This window comes from Thamnophis sirtalis, unplaced genomic scaffold (assembly GCF_051295495.1).
Source record: "Thamnophis sirtalis isolate CommonGarterSnake01/CBP01778 unplaced genomic scaffold, rThaSir2_p1.2 scaffold_13, whole genome shotgun sequence".
Lineage (NCBI taxonomy): Eukaryota > Metazoa > Chordata > Lepidosauria > Squamata > Natricidae > Thamnophis > Thamnophis sirtalis.
The window spans coordinates 53,558,220-53,578,565 of NW_028261393.1; the positions used below are offsets into that span (position 1 = coordinate 53,558,220).

At 48.0% G+C, this 20,346-nt stretch overlaps 1 protein-coding gene across 1 annotated transcript; it reads right to left on the reverse strand.

Annotated features, from left to right (window-relative positions):
- Positions 1-11,297: 11,297 nt before the first annotated feature.
- On the reverse strand, positions 11,298-20,346 carry CNGA2 (cyclic nucleotide gated channel subunit alpha 2; the record flags this gene model as incomplete). The annotated part of the gene is given in 4 exon segments (XM_087728409.1): positions 11,298-12,948; positions 15,208-15,331; positions 17,752-17,844; positions 20,316-20,346. Coding segments are annotated over 3 exon segments (1,626 nt in total). The 3' UTR covers positions 11,298-11,533.

Here is a 20,346-nt window from a genome sequence, read left to right on the forward strand (position 1 = left end):
GCAGAAGCAACCCCATCCCGTGCCTCGGGATGACCCCCTTGTGGGGGCCTGAGGACCATAATGGTCTCCCTTGAGCCCCATTGCTAACCAGACAGAGCCTCTGAATGGGAAAGTTCTCCATGGCCAATCACTATATCAATGGATTTAGCCTCCACTCCGATATACCTTAACTGTTTTTATACCTTTGCCTCCAAACTGTAAATTTGAAGGGGGGGGAAGGGAAGCCTGCATGAAAAACACAGCAGCTTTACCCCAAATGTTAAGATCCTAACTGGCAGACTTCTGGATGTTGTATTGAGATTATGAATATAAATATGAAACTTTGGGGCGTTGCTGATTAAAATAGGTTTGTTGTTATAGAAATGACTAGTATACGTTAGTATATAAAGTTTAAAAGTGGAGACTGTAATGTTAATCATATTTCTACTGTGCTAAAAAGCCTTCGGAAAGTCTATGCTTTTTTCTTCTTTCCCCCTTCCCCCCCCCCCCCCCGTCATTTTCCTCCCCTATTTCCCCCTTGTTTCCATTTCCCTTTGTATTTTACATCCTGATAAATGAATAAAAATTTGATTAAAAAAATAGTTTCAAGCTGGCAAAAAAAAATATCCAGATTTTAGGAGGGGGGGTTATTTTATTTATTTATTTATTTATTTATTTTAGAATTTAGAATTTTAGAATTTTATTAATATTTATAGGCTGCCCTTTTCCCTGAGGGGACTCAGGGCAGCTTACAAAGTATGGGGGGGGGGGTGACACAAAAACGATGAACATAAACATTACATGAGTATAAAATAGTACACACCATTCATTCATCATTCGGGTGGGGACAGATTACGATCTTCATCCCCAGGCCTGACGGGATAGCCAGGTCTTAAGGGCTGTGCGGAAGGTCTGGACGGTGGTGAGGGTACGAATCTCCACGGGGAGGTCGTTCCAAAGGGTCGGAGCTACTACTGAAAAGGCTCTCCTCCGTGTAGTTGCCAGTCGACATTGACTGGCGGATGGAATTCGGAGGAGGCCTAATCTATGCGATCTGATAGGTCGCAGGGAGGTAATTGGCAGGAGGCGGTCTCTCAAGTACCCAGATCCACTACCATGAAGGGCTTTAAAGGTGGTAAGTAGCACCTTGAAGCGCACCCGGAGATCAACAAGTAGCCAGTGCAGCTCGCGGAGGATAGGTGTTATGTGGGCGAACCGGGTGCGCCCACAATCACTCGCGCGGCCGCATTCTAGACTAGCTGAAGTCGCCGGATGCTCTTCAAGGGCAGCCCCATGTAGAACACATTTATTTATTTATTTATTTATTTATTTGTTTGTTTATTTATTTATTTGTTTATTTATTTATTTATTTATTTATTAGACTTATATACCGCTTCATAGGGCTTTCAGCCCTCTCTGAGCGGTTTACAATTTTTTTAGCAAATTGAGTCAGCAACTTGCCCCCAACAACAATCCGGGTCCTCATTTCACCCACCTCGGAAGGATAGAAGGCTGAGTCGACCTTGAGCCGGTGAGATTTGAACCGCTGAACTGCAGATCACAATCAGCTAAAGTGGCCTGCAGTACTGCACCCTAACCACTGCGCCACCTCGGCTCTATTTTAGGAAGTATTGCTGTGAAAGAGGGGAATAGACTTTCCCCTTTTCGTTTGAGTGGTGGTTTTTTTTTTTAATTTCCCTCTTGGGATGTTTTTATCTTCCGCTCTCCACCTCCTTGGCCTTGCAAAGACACTAGACTGCTTTGTGACCCCACAGGGTGGCAGATCTTGACTGCTGCTGAATGCCTGGGAGCCTGTGGGAGCTTGAGATCAGATCCAGGCCATCCTGCGCCCATCACGAAGCCTTTGGGCATGGGGAGTGGTGCGTCCAGCCTAGAAGGGTTTGCTTTCCCCATACAAGAGGCCACAGGCAAATGGGATAACATTTGACGGACTGACATACAGAACAGAGCAGCCCTGACAGAACAAACAAACAGAACAGACTGACCTGAAAAAACCGAGCCAGGTGTCAACTCCCCCACGTTATCATAGCCATAGCAATAGCAGTTAGACTTATATACCGCTTCATAGGGCTTTCAGCCCTCTCTAAGCGGTTTACAGAGTCAGCATGTCGCCCCCACAGTCTGGGTCCTCATTTCACCCCCCTTGGAAGGATGGAAGGCTGAGTCAACCTTGAGCCGGTGAGATTTGAACCGCCGAACTGCAGATAGCAGTCAGCTGAAGTGGCCTGCAGTACTGCACTCTAACCACAGCGCCACCTCGGCTCTCATGGTAGAAAGGAGGGGGGAGTACATTCCAGGCATACTGTCAGCGGATCTCACATTACTGCAGCTGGCTCGGGAGGGGTGCATCTTACAGTGGAATGGGATCATGACACAGACTGAAGGGAGGGAAGGAACAGGGGAGGGGTTAAAGTTCAGAAGAAAATCAAACGAAGCACAGGCTTGACTGCGAACAGATATTGCCTAATGAAGCACCTAATAAATCACCGGTTTTGTACTAAAACCTTGACTCAATAATTATGAATTAATCAGGGCATCGTTAGGAAATTTGACACCGGGCTGTGAAATCCCCAAGAGGTTGGCCCTTGGGGTAAACAAAGCCAGTGAGCAGAAAGGGCTGCTGGAGATTGGGACTCTGGTTGATTCCTCTTGAGACTCAGTGCTTCTGCTTGGCTGCATTGGGCAGCTGGCTGTGATAGAACGGGCTGAGTTTGCACAACGGTCACTCAAAACTCAAGGCATCAGCTATATTAATGAAATTGCTGAGTGGCAGGCAGGCAGGGAGGGAGGGTATGTTAATAGAGGCCCTCAGAATTTCACCCTGCAAATCTTCAACCTCTGAAGAGGCTTCCATTATCCTAGATGAGAATTGCTTTGAAAGATGTTAAGTCCCATTTGCCATATTTTTCGGAGTATAAGACGCTCCGAAGTATAAGACACACCTAGATTTTGGGGAGGAAAACAAGGGGAAAATATCTACCTCTGCCTCCCAGCAATTTGCCTTTTTTGCAACAAACCGCAAATGGTATAAACAATATACATTATAGCAATAGCAATAGCAGTTAGACTTATATACCGCTTCATAGGGCTTTCAGCCCTCTCTAAGCGGTTTACAGAGTCAGCATATCGTCCCCACAGTCTGGGTCCTCATTTCACCCACTTCGGAAGGATGGAAGGCTGAGTCAACCTTGATCCAGTGAGATTAGAACCGCTGAACTGCAGATAACAGTCAGCTGAAGTGGCCTGCAGTACTGCACCCTAACCACTGCGCCACCTCGGCTCATGTTTGTAGTGTTACATTTCCGACTATTCTTGTACAGATGCTGTTAAAATTGATGTGCTTTCTGGACGTATAGTTATTCTCCGCTATTTAAAATAATAGCACTTTTAGAAACAATAGCAGGGGGCCTCTTCAGATCAAGCATTTTTTTTTTTAAAAGCTTCTTCATTTTGTTAAGTTGTCTAGAATAATAATAAAGCAGTCTTTAGAAAACAAGTCTAATAATTTAAACCTTCTATGGGCACTTATAGTTGTTGACTTACCTCCTTGGTCAGCAAACAGCCTGATTAGCACAAGAAAAGAAATCTGCCTCCCAGCCATTTGCCACCTGGAGCAAACAGCAACTTTCAATTTCTCCAGATCATCAGCTGTTACAGGCTGCAGGGATTGCTATAGTCTATTGAAGCCTCCTCAAGCCCCTTTTGCTGCAAAGAGATAAATTGATGGGAGGCAGAGGCTAAAGGCTTGGGGCCGATGGGTGTATAAGACACACCTAAATTTTCACCCTCTTTTAGGGGGTGGGGAAGGCAAATCCTATACTCTGAAAAATACGGTACCTTATTTATTTATTTATTTATTTATTTATTTATTTATTTATTTGTTTGTTTGTTTGTTTGTTTGTTTGTTTGTCTTGCATGCCGCCCACTCCCGAAGGACTCCGGGCGGCTCACAAAAGACAAGGGAAAGGGGGGAAACGAGACAAAGACAACATATTAAAAACAAAACCAACATTCACAATTTCCGTGGAGGTAGATGCTTCTCAGCTCCCCCCAGCCTGCTGGAACAGCCAGGACTTGGTGGCTTTGCGGAAGGCCGGGAGGGTAGTAAGGGTCCGGATTTCGACAAGGAGCTCGTTCCAGAGGGCCAGAGCTGCAACAGAGAAGGCTCTCCCCCGGGGAGTCGCCAGCCGACATTGGCTGGCAGATGGAATCCGGAGGAGACCCAACCTGTGCGATCTAATTGGTCTGAGAGAGGTAATCGGCAGGAGGCGGTCTCTCAGGTACCCAGGTCCGATGCCATGTAGGGCTTTATTTTAGTGGGTGTGATAAATTAGTGGAAGTTCAGCTCTTTTAGCCTTCAAGTTCAGGTCAAACCTTTATTGTCAATGCACAACATGGTTCAATGAAAGCTAGACTTAGAGGTGGATTGGCTATGCATCCTACTGAAAGCAACTTGCATTCCCATCTCTGACAAGGGCAAAGGAGTCATCGTGAAAGCCGTGAAGTGTTTTATACCCTGGGTATAGTTTAAATGTATTGAGACTGTGCTGTCTTTCTAACCTTTCTAGCCTCAATATTTAATAGCAGAAAAGTGACGCTCAGATGCTTTGAGAAGCTTCTGGTGAGAGCTCTGTACTCATTTCCACTGAGAACCTGGATGAGATATACTTCCCTACCACCACCACACCAGCAACATTGTACCAGCAATTTTCCATCCTTGAGCCTCACTCTTTCATGGTTCCACCACAAAACCGCGTTCGACTAAAGGGCGCTCGATGAAACCGCGTAGCTGACGTCATCACAGCGCAACAACAGCGCGGAGAAAAAAGCACGCTGTAAAGGCTAAACCTAAAATTAACCCCTAAACCTAAACCTAACCCCCCTAAACCTAATCCTAAACCTAACCCTAAACCTAACCCTAAACCTAACCCTTAACCTAACGCTAAACCTAACCCTTAACCTAACGCTAAACCTAATCCTAACCCTAATCCTAACCCTAAATCTAACCCTAACCCTAACCCTTAACCTAACCCTAAACCTAACCCTTAACCTAACCCTAAACCTAACCCTAAACCTAACCCTAAACCTAACCCTAAACCTAACCCTAACCCTAAACCTAACCCTAAACCTAACCCTAACCCTTAACCTAACCCTAAACCTAACCCTAACCCTTAACCTAACCCTAAACCTAACCCTAAACCTAACCCTTACCTTAACTTGAATCGGCTTGCTTTCAAAGCGCTATTTAAAGAGCCCTTCTTTCTCCGCGCTCGCTGTTATTGCCCTGTTGATGACGTCAGCGACGCGGTTTAATCGGGCGCGCTTTAGTCGAGCGCGGTTTTGTCGTGCCGCGCTCTTTCATTATTAACCCCATAGAATGCAACAGCTGGTTTCATGTGGCATCCCAAAAACCACTGCCTGATTCTTTGGCAATCCTAGCTTTCGCAAAAGTTAAAACAAGCCCCAGGTGGGTCAAGAGGCTGAGTCAAGCCTCTGGTTTCATTTTGTTGATTGTGCTTTATTTTGTGATATTTCGGAGCCTTTCATTTCTGCCAGCCTAAGGCGGCCCTTCTGGGATTATACCTCCCTAACAGCTGCGGATCGCAGTTGCTGTCCAGAGTGCTGAAATAACTTCCTCCTGGGAGAGTTGTGCAAATGGACAGCCGGATTTCGCCTTAGCGTTATTCTGTTATGAGGGGCTGAGCAGTAAAAAAAAATGTAGCATTCACACATTTCGTCATTATGGAAGCAAGCCAGAGGCTCCCCTATTTCCCCCAGGCAAATGGGAAGGGATGACAACAGCAGCAGCAACAGCAAAGCAGATGTTACAAATGCTTGTAGCACCGCTCCCCCCCCCCGACTTCTCTCAGCTGAACCCTCCATTGTTCTTCTGCCATCCTGAAGCAGAAAAAGCGCCTGTTGCCCCCCCTCTCCCTTCACCACTGAGTCTTGGGGTGTTAATGTCTCCCACTATTGGCTGTTGACTGAAGCAAAAATTCCCATAAACCAGGAAAGTAACACAGAAACAAGACCGATTTCAATGGACTGGGGGGGAAGATGGCTTCACGGTTATTTATTTCAGCAAATTGATACGGTTGCCCAACTCACTCTCAATGACTCTGGGCAGCTTACAAAGATAAAGCAATGTAAAAACAATAAAAAGGCAAAGCCACCTCCAGTCAAGATGGGTGGCACATAAATCCAATAAATAAATACATGTAAATAACTCAATGATCAATCGGATCAGCTACTTGATGGACTTCATCCCACTCTGGGGTCCGCAGGCCTGTTGGCAGAACCAGATCTTCAGGCCCTTCGGAAAGAGTGTCGAAATGGGGGGTCCGTCTTATCTCCATGGGGGTCCCTGGGGAGCATCAGGGAGGAAGGCTCTAGTTCTGAATCCCGCTAAATCAGTGGTGTCCAAACTTGGGGACTTTAAGACTTGTGGACTTCAACTCCCAGAATTCCCCAGCCAGTCCACAAGTCTTAAAGTTCCCAAGTTTGAAGACCTCTGATGTAAGTGGAGAGATTGCAGAGGAAGGGATTACAAGAGAGTAAATTATGCTGGCTGTGGAAATCTGGGAGTTGAAGTCCACAAGTCTTAAAGTTCCCCAGTTTGGACACTACCCCTGCACTACATGGACCTCCTTAGGGGAGGGGACCCATAGCCTTCCTTCCCTCCCTCTCTGCTCTGGTGGGTCAGGTAGATGTGACTACGAAAGGATAGTCCTTCAGGTCACCTGTTCCCAAGCCATGAAGGACTTTAAGGGTGACAGCCAGCACCCTGGATTGGCCCCAGAAGCAAACCGGCAGCCAATGCAGCTCCTGCAGGGGAGGTGACACGTGTGCCCATCTAGACTGCACAAAGCCATGGGACCCACCACTTTTGGACCAACCGAAGCTTCTGTATACTTTTCAAGGGCAGTCCCATGTCGAGCATGTTGCAGTAGTCAAGACTGGAGGGGACTAAGGTATGAGTGACTGTGAACAGGGACTGTTGGTCCAGGAAGAGACACAACTGGGCACCACTCCCTCCTGCAAGAAAGAGTTAATCACTACTAGAACCTACCTGCATGTCACCTCCCAAGAAACTTTCACAAGCCAGAAGGCGCATGGATGTAAAATACAGTTGCTCGTGCTCATACTCCCAAGATCCGTGGTGGAGAACCTATGGCATGCGTGCCGGAAATGTCACGTAGAGCAGATGTGGGTTTCTGCCGGTTTGGCCTGGATCAGGCGAACCAGTAGGGGCAGCGGCGGGAGGCTCCACCCACTCACCCAAACGCTTCTGCGCATGTGCAGAAGCATCACGCCGCGCACAAGCAAGCCAGTAGTAAAAAAAATGGAAACCCACCACTGACGCAGAGCCATCTTGCGTGGGACAGGCGGCCTCGCTGGCTCCTCTTCCATGTTCCTGTGCACACACACACACACACAGACACAAACACTGACCAACTGGCCTTTGCGCATGCGGGAGCACCAAAATCTGGAAGAGCAGCATTCTGGTGCGCAACCGAACATCCAGGTTACCATTGTGTGCATGCATGACAGCCAGCTGTTTCTTGGGCCTGTGCCCATGCCAGAAGGCAGAAATTTGGGTGCTGGCACACACAGTCAGGGGTGGGTTCCTGCCAGTTCTAACCTCTTCTAATGAAGAGGTTCCATAAATCTACTGTGCCGTTTAGAACCGGTTCCAGATCCCTCCCCTCGCCCGTCCGCACATCATCAAGATGAAGAATGAGAGGAGGAATTCTGGGAATTGAAGTCCACAAGTCTTAAAGCTGTCAAGTTTGAACACCCCTGGGTTTTTTTTTTCTAAAGGGTTAGGGGTGCAAGGGTCTTGTAACTTGACAGTTTTAAGACCATGAGGCTTCAAATGCCAGAGTTCCTGAGCCAACATTTTGGTTGCTAAGCAAGACATTGTTAAGTGAGTTTCACCACATTTTACAAGTTGCCCACACCCACCCAGTCACATGGCTGACAAGCCACTCCCACCCAGCCACATGGCTGGCAAGCCACTCCCACAAAGTAGGCCACACCTACAGAAGAGGTTCTAAAAGAATTTGGAACCCACCACTGCGCACAGCACATGCACAGCACATGCATGATGGAATGCTGCTCTTCCGGGTTTTAGTGCTCCCATGCGCACGAAGGCCAGCAAGGCCACGTGTTGCTCGCGGAATGGTTTTACACACCATTTCCGGCACACAAGTACAAAAAAGATTCGCCATCACTGCCCCAAATCCTGTTCTAGGGAGCAACAGGGTCATACCGTTCCCAGATTACTGGGCAAGAACCTCCCCAGGTGCCTCCACCGGTACAGCAACCACATTGGCAACTAACTGGGGACGAATCTGGGTGATTTTGTCTTCTAGAAAATGAGCAGATCCCTCAGCACACCCTCTACATCCTCTTTCCCCAGGAGGAGGAGTTGAATGTATGTTGAATGTTGAATGTTTATTTTATTTATATGCCACCCTTTTCCCCCCGAAGGGGACTCAGGGCGGCTCACAACTCAAACCAGGGAAGGGGGATACAAACAAAAAATTAAAACGACACCAAACAATGCATAGTTTAAAACACACAACAGTCATACCATTCGAGACGGGGGCAACAGTTCTTTAGCCCCAGGCCTGTCGGAACAGCCATGTTTTAAGGGCTCCTCACCACCCTGGAGGGTGGTGAGGAGGCAGCTCACTGGAGAGAGGGTTGCAGGCCATTATCTGTAGGAGCAATTAGTGCAGGGAAGGACTTAGGCTTCTATGCCCAAATCAGCATGCTTTACTAGCAACTTTGGCCAGTAGCTGATCCAGTTTTGTCCCTTGCCAAGGGGTTAGGGCTAAGGTTAAGGTTGCTTTACGAGAATGAGAATGCTTTAAGGGAAGCCCCGTGCTTGTGCTGAAGGGCTCAGGAGTTTCTGGAGGGCATCCCAAATTCCAGGAATCTATCCTGCAAAACTGTGTTGCTCCATACTTCTGAAACTTCTATAAGCAGGTGGCCTCAGGATATCCTCAGGACCAAGCTGTCCAGATGGAAGAATCCACACCTGAAGTAAGTATATCAAGTCACCATCATCAGAGAAAACCTATCCACCGAATGGATTTAACCCTCTAGAAAATGCAAGACATGATTGCAAGTTTGCTGCCTGGCCAGTGGTTTCTTGTGCGGGGAGGGGTCATTCCCTCAGATGTCCTGTCTTTATAGGCCACCAGCACCCCCTAGTGGCCTTATGGTTCCCCTTGTGGACAGGCCACTTCCTGCCATGCCTCTTCGGAGCCATTTGTTGGGTAAATAAAGCTTCTTTAGAAGACCAGCTTCAGCCATTTTGCTGCCCCATTTTCCCGTATGGGAAGTTATCATCCAGCCCTCTCCCAGAAAAATGAAATCTCCTAGGAAATATTGAAAAGGCAGAATATTTCTCTGGATGTGAAAAGAAGGAAACATGCTTTAAAAGACAGAATAGTTGCCTGTAGCTTCCTGCCCATCCACACTTTGTCAACAGGCCATTGAGAAGGCCAGGCTGGCCCACTTTACATAATAAAGACTTCCCCACTGCAGCTGTAGGGGGAAGGGATATTACTCAACTCTCCACATGGCATCTGAGAACTCATCTATACCTGGATTCAAAACAGCCTAGAGAGTAGCCCCCTGCATGGCATCATGAGAGTCTGACAACCAATCAGGATGCATTTCTTACACAGGAACAGGAAACAGAGAGGTGGGACTAAACAGGGTATAAAAAGCCTAGCAAGCCCCTTCCTCGGCCCTTCTCTTCTTCTTCACCTACATTGAAGCATGTGATCACCTTTTCTGTACAGGGCTCAAGCCATGTGGCCCTGTCTAACAATAAACCATCTTTCCAAGCAGCCTCCGTGTCTCCAGTGTCTTCTTCCCCACTTGGAGCCGAACCCAGAAGGACATTTCTTTCAACACAAGAAAATGCAAGAAAAGGAAAGGCTGCAAGAAAAGAAATCAGCCAGGCGTATCGTTGAGACGAGTACTTTATTTATTTTATTTTAAAGGATGACATGGGACCCTGTAACTCTGTTTGCATCGAGGCAGACGCCTCTTAAAATAGACTAAAAGTAGTGCAATATGTAAAGTGACTTTGGGCACACTGCTTTCACCTAAGCATTTATCTCAGGAACCAGATGACTATCCAACTGGCCTAATCTGCTTCCAGTCCTAGTTAGATCTGGTGGGAGGGCTCTTTACAAAGCTGCACAGGAGAATTTCTTCTTCGTTCCCAGCTTCTGAAGCCGGAGAGCCTCTCACTTCCACATCATCTCAAGGAGGCCAAGCAAGTGTCACCATGAGGGTGCAACACAGCTGTTTCTCCTCCTGAGGAAAAGTGCTGGTTTTTCTCTTATTGTTAGGGCCCAGGACCGAATCCGATCAGGTAAGGAAGCATCGTGCAAAAGCCTTTTTCAGACAACTTCATTACACGGACCCAATTCACAATTCCTGCAAAGCACAATAATTTCCCCCATCCACGAGGTTTGAAAGATCCCTGGTTTAAAAGAGGACTGGGCTTATATAATCATGGGGATCTGGTGGGCAGCCGTAGGCCTCCACCCACCAATAGCTCTGCTCTCTGAACAGCTATTCCCAATTAATTTCAGGTCCTCTTCGAACTGGACCTAAGTAGGAGAATGGATGGATGGGCCAGAAAAGATTCTGGATCTGACCTTTCCTGATTGCCTGAGATATGTGAAGATAATCCCTAAACATCTAATCCTGCTAGGATGTGCTGCAATTTTTGGCACTCAGTGTGGCCTCCGAAGAAATTTCAGTTATCTTCAAAAAAAACAAAGAGAATACACAGCAGGAAACCTCACGGTTCAGAATTAATAGAATAAAAAAGATCCAGGCAGCAAAAAACTGAGATTAAGAGTACAAGGGGATTTAGGCACATTTCTCCCTCTGCAATCTTGAACTAGGCAGCCCTCAACTCAGAGAGATGATTCCATGTCCTGGGACACAATACCCACGCTACACACACACATGAAGCATGTGCACACGCTTTCCTTCCTTCTGCGTGTGGAATAATAGAGGCCATCGAATTCCATGGGAAATGGCCTCCACAAATAGGAAGACTTGGGACATATATTTTTTTAATCGGCTGTTAGTCGCCAACTGTGAAATGATATTTCAAAAAGGATTATTGCCACCGGAAGAGAGGTCAGAAGTAGGAGCCGCTTTCAATTCCATGAGGTTTTTTTTCCCAGAAAAATATCCTAATATCCTGCACTGTCCCATCTGGAAGGGGGGCTAGGAAAAGGAAGGGAGGGAGTTAAGAAAAAGGGAGACTCCGTTATCTGTTAACCAGTGAAAGAAGGGGGGGGGGAAAGCTTTGGGAGAGTTGTAAGGTTACTGTAAGGGAAGGAGAGAGCTGTGTCAAGAGTTTGGAAATGGATCTTGTGGTCAGATAATCTGATGAGAATTAGATCTGGGGGGGGCGGGGGGAAGGAATAAGTAACACGCAAACAAAGTAAATAAAGTAAATAAGCAGGAAATTCTAGGAAGCAAGACTTCAAGGGCTGGTTTTTTCCTCTTCCCCCGCCAGTGGGCTGATAATGCCCTCGAGAAACAGCTCCTCCTCCTTGTCTTCCTTCAGTTTGGCTTCCAGAGAAGTGAGGCGTTGCTTGAGCTTCATCTGAGCGGCATCGTATTCCGCCAAGAGGCGAGAGAAGCGAGTGTTCAGCGTCTCCAGGCTGGTCTCCAACCTGTCCAGCTTCTGGCCCACGTCCATCGTTTCCGTGCTTTCCGCCGCGGCGGCTTCATCCAACAGGCCCTCTTTGGTGAGGATCTCTCGGCCACGTTCTTCCAGGACCCTCTTGGCATCCGGATATTCAGTCACCGCTTCCATGAGGTCTTCTTTGGAGAGGCAGAAGAGGTCGGAGTAGCCGATGCTCCGGATATTCGCCGTCCGCCTGTTCCCCATTTTGCTCCCTTTAATGTTGAGGATGCTAATTTCTCCAAAGCAGCAGCCGGCTGTCAGCAAGGCGAATTGCGTAATACCGTCGTCTGCCACCACCGCCAACTTCCCTTCCTTAATGATGTACATTTCTTTACCGATATCTCCTTTCCGGCAAATATAATCGCCCGGGCTGAAAACCTGAGGGCGAAGCTTGAGCACCAATTCCACCAGGAGCCCAGCTTCACAGTCCTGGAATATCCGCACTTTCTTCAGGGTTTCCAGATGGACGTTGATGGCTATTTCAGCCCTCAGTTTATCAGGAAGGTTTTTGAGCACCTCCCACTCATCCACGGTTTTCTTGTTGGTCCAAAGATAGTCAAACCACCGGATAACCTTCGCTTCCATCTCTCGGCTTACTTTACGGAAGTGCATATAGTGCTTGACGGCATCGATCTTGGCCTGGAATTCCGCCCTGTTGGCATTCATGTTGGAGATCATGGAGCCCACATTCCCCACAATAGTAGCAAAGATGAGAACTCCAATGAGGAAGTCAAAGATGACAAAGAGGTATTCCTCATCGCGCACAGGGGGAGGGGTCTCACCAATGGTGGTCAAGGTCAACGTGGACCAGTAGAGGCAATAGATATATTCCCTGGTCAGGTATCCATATTCTGGATCTGAGATATTTGGATAAACCCAGGTGTCTTCTCCAAAGCCAATGGCCTTGGAGATGGCGTAGTAAATGCAGGCATTCCAGTGGATGATGACTAAAATGTACATCACCAAATTGCAGATCCTAAAGATGTTCGGGTAACTGGTTCTGGTTTCGGTCCGGTCAAAGAACTCAAACATGCGAGGGAAATGCAGCAGCCGGTTGAAACGTAACTCAGGCCGATGGATGCCAACGGCGAAATAGACCAAGTCAGTAGGCAGAATGGATAGGATGTCCAACTTGAACTGCAAAGTGGCAAAATATTTCGCACGCAGCTTCTTGAAGTCTTTGACGAGTAATCCCTGCTCAAGGAAACCTACCAGGGGGAAACACAAAGAGCAATTCAAGTATGGTTACGCGTGACCCGACAAAAGGGCGAACGACAAAACCGCGCCCGACTAAACCGCGTCGCTAAAACTGCGACGTCATCAGCGCGGCGACAACAGCGCGGAGACAACAGCACGGAGACAGAAGGGCGCTTTAACTTAAGGTAAGGGTTAGGTTTAGGGTTAGGGTTAGGTTTAGTGTTACGTTTAGTGTTAGGTTAAGGGTTAGGGTTAGGGTTAGGGTTAGGGTTAGGTTTAGTGTTACGTTTAGGGTTAGGCTAAGGGTTAGGTTTAGGGTTAGGGTTAGGCTTAGGCTTAGGCTTAGGATTAGGATTAGGATTAGGTTTAGGGTTAGGTTTAGGATTAGGGTTAGGTTAAGGGTTAGGTTTAGGGTTAGGGTTAGGGTTAGGTTAAGGGTTAGGTTTAGGATTAGGTTTAGGGTTAGGTTAAGGGTTAGGTTTAGGTTTAGGGTTAGGGTTAGGGTTAGGGTTAGTTTTACAGCGCGCTTCTGTCGCCGCGCTGTTGTTGGCGCGATTCAGCACTCATTCGTCGGAGCGCTTTAGAACACGCGGTTTTGTCACCGCGGTTTAGTCGGGCGTGGTTTTGTCGTTCGCCCTTTTGTCGGTGAACCATGGTTACGTACATCATTCTTTCCTCCTGTCCCTTATACCCAGGGTCCACAGTCTGCCTGTGATCAGCGAAAGAGCTACTCTGGATCGCACAACAACATAAAGGACAACATCTTCCATTCTCACAGTGATGAAGGTTGGCGAGACCAAATATTGAAAGCTACAAGGGCCCCATTTTGAACATGTGTTCATTTAGCTGGCTATCAGGGCAGCGTCATGCCCAGGATGGCCACTACTCAGGGCCGGATTTTCCTATAGGCTAACTAGGCTTCCGCCTAGGGCCTCAAGATCAAGAGGGGCCTACATTCAAATTGTTAGCAAAATTAAAATTACACTATTCTAAAAACAGTGAACACTAAAACACTGAACTGAAAATAAGGAGAAATTCTACGCACGTGACTAATAAACAAACATAAAAATGTATTGGTTAAGATCGCTCCAGCTCCGCGGCAGTTGGGGAGCCCGGCCACATTCCTGGCACCAGCAGTCGGGCGAGAGGCGCGGCCGCTCCCAGTAGCCGCCCCGTCAACGCGGAGCCCACCAGCGGCCAGGCAGGTGAGGGTGAGGGGACCGAGCCGGGCAGCTGAGCGCAGCAGGGGAGGCAGCTGGCCTCGCTGCCTTTGCCGCAGAGCAGAGCCGCCCTCCGTCGGGAGGCCAGCTATATATATTGATATATATTGATATATATCACAGTAATGATGTATTTTATTGTCTCTCGTGTAATTTACAAACTTAAAAATGGGAGGTGAAAGGGCCTCATAAGTGGAATAGCCTAGGGCCTCTTTTCATCTAAATCCGGCCCTGCCACTACTGCCCAGTTTGGTCATCGTTAGCAATAAAGCTTAATAAATCTGTCACTAGTTCCCCACCCCCCACCCCCCCAAGCTTCAGGCAAGCAGGTTGACTTTCTCGGGGTCATTTTCTGCCTGTTGGAGAGCTACAGAAAGACGACACCAGAGGTGGGTTCCTACCAGTTCGCACCTATTCGGTAGAACCGGTTCGTCAAATCTACCGAACCGGTTAGAAGAGGTTCCACCAGTGGACCCGGAAAGCAGGCCACACCTACAGAAGAGGTTCCAAATTTTTTTGAAACCCACCACTGACAGACAGACAGACAGACACACACTCACACACTCACACACACAGAGACAGACTCACACAGAGGGAGAGAAAGAGGAAGAAAGGAAGAAAAAAATAAAAAAATAAATAAAGGAAAAGTGAGAGATGAAAGAAAAAAGGAAAAAGGGACAGAGAGACAAAAGGAAGGAGAGAGAGAGAGAGAGAGAGAGAGAGAGAGAGAGAGAGAGAGAGAGAGAGAGAGAGAGAGAGAGAGAGAGAGAGAGAACACATGGCCGGCAAGCCACTCCCACCAGATCACCTGGCCAGCAAGCCACTCCCACCAGGTCATATGGCTGGCAAGCCACTCCTACCAAGTCACATGGCTGGCAAGCCACTCCTACCAGGTCACATGGCCGGCAAGCCACTCCCACCAGGTCACATGGCTGGCAAACCACTCCCACAAAGGAGGCCACACCCACAGAGTAGGTTCGAAAAACTTTGAAACCCACCACTGGATAAAACCAACCCTTCCCAATCCAGATCCCACCTCTCCTCCCTCACCTGTGTTCATCCGGATGACAATGTCCCCGATGTAAATGCCATCTGCCAGGTAATCCAGGAGGAGCCAACAGAGCAAATACTTTCTCTGGAGCTCATTGAAACAGGCTCTGCAAAGAGAAGAGAGCTGAAGCCCGTGAAGAGCCCGTGACAAAGAGGGCGGGGAGGCCATGGGGGGCCACCAGGCAGGCCTTTCCAGAGGGAAAACAGGCGAATCGTCGCCATAGGATGGACATTCCTCGCGGCATGTTTTGTCCACCTTCCTCCAAAGCTGAAAGTAAGGGCCAGCTAGTCTAACGGTGAAGGCACCAGGCTAGAAACCAGGAAACTGTGAGTTCTTAGTCCCTCCTTAGCTGGGGGGACTTTGGGCCAGAGTCCTCTCAACCCACAACATCGGGGTTCCACCACGAAAGCGCGTACGTGACGTCATCACAGCGCGACGAAAACAGCACGCTGTGAGCGGTAAATTTAAAATTAAGGCGAAAACCTTACCCTAACTCCCCCAAACCTAACCCTAAGCCTAACCCTTAACCTAACCCTAAACCTAACCCTAAACCTAACCCTTAACCTAACGCTAAACCTAACGCTAACCCTTAACCTAACCCTTAACCTAACCCTAAACCTAACCCTTAACCTAACCCTTAACCCTAACCCTAAACCTAACCCTAAACCTAACCTTAACCTAACCCTTAACCTAACCCTAAACCTAACCCTTAACCTAACCCTTAACCTAACCCTAAACCTAACCCTTAACCTAACGCTAAACCTAACCCTAAGCCTAACCCTAAACCTAACCCTAAACCTAACCCTTAACCTAACGCTAAACCTAACGCTAAACCTAACCCTAAGCCTAACCCTAAACCTAACCCTAAACCTAACCCTTAACCTAACGCTAAACCTAACGCTAACCTAACCCCTTAACCTAACCCTAACCCTAACCTAACCCTAACCCTAACCCTAACCCTAACCCTAACCCTTACCTTTATGTGAATCGGCTTGCTTTAATTTTATTTTAATTTTAATTTAATTTATTTTTAATTTTTATTTGTCGTGCTGCTGATGACGTCACGTACGCGCTTTAAATCGGGCGCGCTTTAGTGGACCGCGGTTTTGACGGGTCACGCAACATCGGGCTCAGGCAACAGGCCAGCCGGTCAATTTCTGTCATGATCAAATGTTCGACCTTCAGTTGATCTGATTAAAAAAAAATGGGCCCTGCGCTTGTAGAAAACCACTAGGAAGGTGTGTATGTGTGTGTGGGGAGTTAAAGGCTGAAAATCAGTTTGTTAAAAGGGACCCATAGTGGTGGGAGCAAGTATTTTGGATGTTCTGTGCAGGGGACTGACTGGTCCTCCCTTGCCTTGAACCAAAAGGGCTTCCTTGATTTTTTTTTTTGCGGGGGTGGGGGGTGTCCCCCAGGAGAGGAAAGACAGCCAGCACAATTTCCAGGGACAGCTGTTGGGCCTCCGTGCATCAGAAGATGAGAGCTGCCCACCAGCAAAATAATTCCTTCTGATGGCTGAGCTGTCCGAAAGAATCTCTGTCCCTACTTGCTCATCCTCTGCAGCCAGTGGAAGAGAGAAAGCATGGGAGGGACGGAAGGAGGCAGCCTGGCTGTGCCAGCTCAGGTCTGCAGTGGGTAGATGATCGCCTATGGGGCAGAATAAGGGCTAGGAAAGGGTCGACTTAGCAATAGCAATAGCAGTTAGACTTATATACCGCTTCATAGGGCTTCCCATGACCCGTCAAAACCGCGGTCCACTAAAGCGCGCCCGATCAAAGCGCGTACGTGACGTCATCAGCAGCGCGACAAATAAAATTAAAAATAAATTAAATTAAAATTAAATTAAAATTAAAGCAAGCCGATTCACATAAAGGTAAGGGTTAGGTTTAGGGTTAGGGTTAGGGTTAGGTTAAGCGTTAGGGTTAGGTTTAGGGTTAGGTTAAGAGTTAGCGTTAGGTTAAGGGTTAGGTTTAAGGTTAGGTTTAGGGTTAGGTTAAGGTTAGGCTTAGGGTTAGGTTTAGGATTAGGTTTGGGGGGGTTAGGGTAAGGTTTTCGCGTTAATTTTAAATTTACCGCTCACAGCATGCCGTTTTCGTCGCGCTGTGATGACGTCACGTACGCGCTTTCGTCGAGCGCGCTTTAGTCGACCGCGGTTTTGTGGTGGAACCAGGCTTCCAGCCCTCTCTAAGCGGTTTACAGAGTCAGCATATCGCCCCCAACAGTCTGGGTCCTCATTTTACCCACCTCGGAAGGATGGAAGGCTGAGTCAACCTTGAGCCTGGTGAGATTTGAACCCGCCGAACTGCAGATAACAGTCAGCTGAAGTAGCCTGCAGTACTGCACTCTACCCACTGCGCCACCTAGGCTCTTAAAGTTGGGAATATTTGCTTCCACTCTGCAATTGCTGGAGCCTGCTCGATTGCTCAGTTGGTAGGCCCCTGGGGAGCTGGGGAGCCAGGTCACCCCAGGAAGTGAGACACACACCCCCCCACAGGAGGCAAGCCCCAAAAGCCACACTCCCCACTCACCTGGCAACCAGCAACGCACCAATTGTACAGCACTGGTATTGCGATCACTAGGAGCCAACGATAGTACCAATTCCCAGCAGGATCCACACAAGGACTTTCCATTTCTTCCTGGGAACACAGTCAAAACTTTCTTTTAAAGGAACTGAGTTGCACTGGGTGGGCAGAGCTAATGAGAGGAAGGATCGTGCTCCAGTTCATATAGGGTCTGGAGGCTGAAGGGTGTGTCTGTGTGTGTGTGTGTGTGTGTGTGTGTGTGTGTGTGTGAGAGAGAGAGAGAGAGAGAGAGAGAGAGAGAGAGATGGAGAGAAAGAGGAGATGGAGAGAAAGAGAGAGAGATGGAGAGAGAGAGGGAGAGGGAAGAAAGAGAGAGAGATATGGAGAGAAAGAGAGAGATGGAGAGAGAGAGGGAGAGGGAGAGGGTATATATATATATATATATATATATATAGATAGATAGATAGATAGATAGATAGATGATAGATAGATAGATAGATAGATAGATAGATAGATAGATAGATAGATAGATAGATAGATAGAGAGAGAGAGAGAGAGAGAGAGAGACAGAGAGAGAGACAGAGAGAGAGACAGAGACAGAGAGACAGAGACAGAGACAGAGAGACAGAGAGAGACAGAGAGAGAGACAGAGAGAGACAGAGAGAGACAGATGGAGAGAGAGAGAGAGAGAGAGAGAGAGAAGGGGGGGTGTGACTTGAGGAAGCCAAAGCACAGCCACCGCCATACTTCTGCCCAGCATCCACCGCCTTGGCTTCAGGAAAGCACATCCTTGGTTAGCCCAGGGGAAGAAAGAGACAGCGCCAATCTCTGGCTGAATGGTCTACTTCCTGAACAGATAATGAGAGGATTCTGGAGCTGGCCACGACTCACCGCCCTTCAATCTGTCTTGGGGACATCTAGTTTAATGAAAAGAAGGACCAAGGGAGACATGACAGCAATGTTCCAATATCTAAGGGAGCTGCCCCAAAGAAGAAGGGTCAACCTATTCTGCAGAGCACCCGAACGCAGAACAAGAAGCCAAGGATGGGAAAACAATCAACCTGGAAATAAGAAGAAACTTCCACAAATCAATCAGTGGAACCCCTTGTCTCCAGACGTTGTAGGTAGCCTAACACACTGGACAGCCACTTTTCTGAAATGGAATAGGGCAGTGATGATGGCAAATCTTTTCGGCACCAAGTGCCCAAATTGAAACATGTGTGGATGTGTGGCATGTGCCCACATGAGTGCTGGAACTGAAGACCCACTGGCTGGCGCACACATGTCTGTTTTTTGGGCAGTTTGGCTGGTGTTTTGGGCTGTTTCCAAGCCACTTTTGACCCAAAAAATGCCTGAAAATGCCCCTAAAAAACACCCCAGAAAACAGCCTGTAAACACCCAGAAAAATGTCCCGAAAAACAGCCTGAAAAATGACCCAGTAAATGGCCTGAAAATGGCCTGAAAAACAGCTTGAAAAATGACCTGGATTTTGGGCATTTTGGGGGCTGTTTTCCAGCACCCGTTAATGTGGTGGAATGTGATGGTGCGCATGCCCACAGAGAGGCCTGTGCGTGCCACCTCCAGTTCACCATCACGGGCAGGGGTGGGTTCCTGCCAGTTCTAACCTCTTCTATAGAAGCGGTTCCACAAATCTACAGTGCCGTTTAGAACCGGTTCCAGCTCCCTCCCTCCCCCCCGCCCGTCCGCACATCATCAAGATGAAGAGCGAGAGGAGGAATTCTGGGAGTTGAAGTCCACAAGTCTTAAAGCTGTCAAGTTTGAACACCCCTGGGTTTTTTTTCCTAAAGGGTTAGGGGTGCAAGGGTCTTGTAACTTGACAGCTTTAAGACTTGCAGACTTCAATGCCAGAGTTCCTGAGCCAACATGACTGGAGGAGGAATTCTGGGAGTTGAAGTCCACAAGCCTTAAAGCTGTCAAGTTTGAACACCCCCCGGGGTTTTTTTTTTCTAAAGGGTTAGGGGTGCAAGATCCTAACCGGAAGCCCCCTGTTCAATTCTGGAGCTGACCGGAAGTTTTTGAAACCACCACACTCTCTCTCACTCACTCACTCTCTCTCTCTCTCTCTCTCTCTCTCTCTCTCTCTCCTTCCTTCCTTTTGTCTCTCTCTCCCTTTTTCCTTTTTTTCTTTCATCTCTCTCTCACTTTTTCTTTTCTTTTTCTTTTTTTATTTCTTTCTTTCTCCCTTTCTTTCTCTTTCTCTTTCTCTCTGTGTGAGTCTGTCTGTGTGTGTGTGTGTTCTGTGTCTGTGCCAGTGGTGGGTTTCAAAAATTTTTGGAACCTCTTCTGTAGGTGTGGCCTGCTTTCTGGTGGAACCTCTTCTAACCGGTTCGGTAGATTTGACGAACCGGTTTCTACCGAACTGGTGCGAACTGGTAGGAACCCACCTCTGGGCCAGCAGCTGTTTTCTGGCCTTGGGGGTCCTCTGCCATCATCCCCATCCAAGGGCGAGGCAGCCCTCGTGCGTCCCTTCCTTGGGACAACCCTTAGAAAGAAAGCCCCTTATTCCCCTCGGCAAGCCCAGAAGAGAGAGCTCCCCCTCTCCTCAGGGAGTCAGGTAGACTCACTTTTTGTGCCGCTGGCCTGCCAGGCCATCTC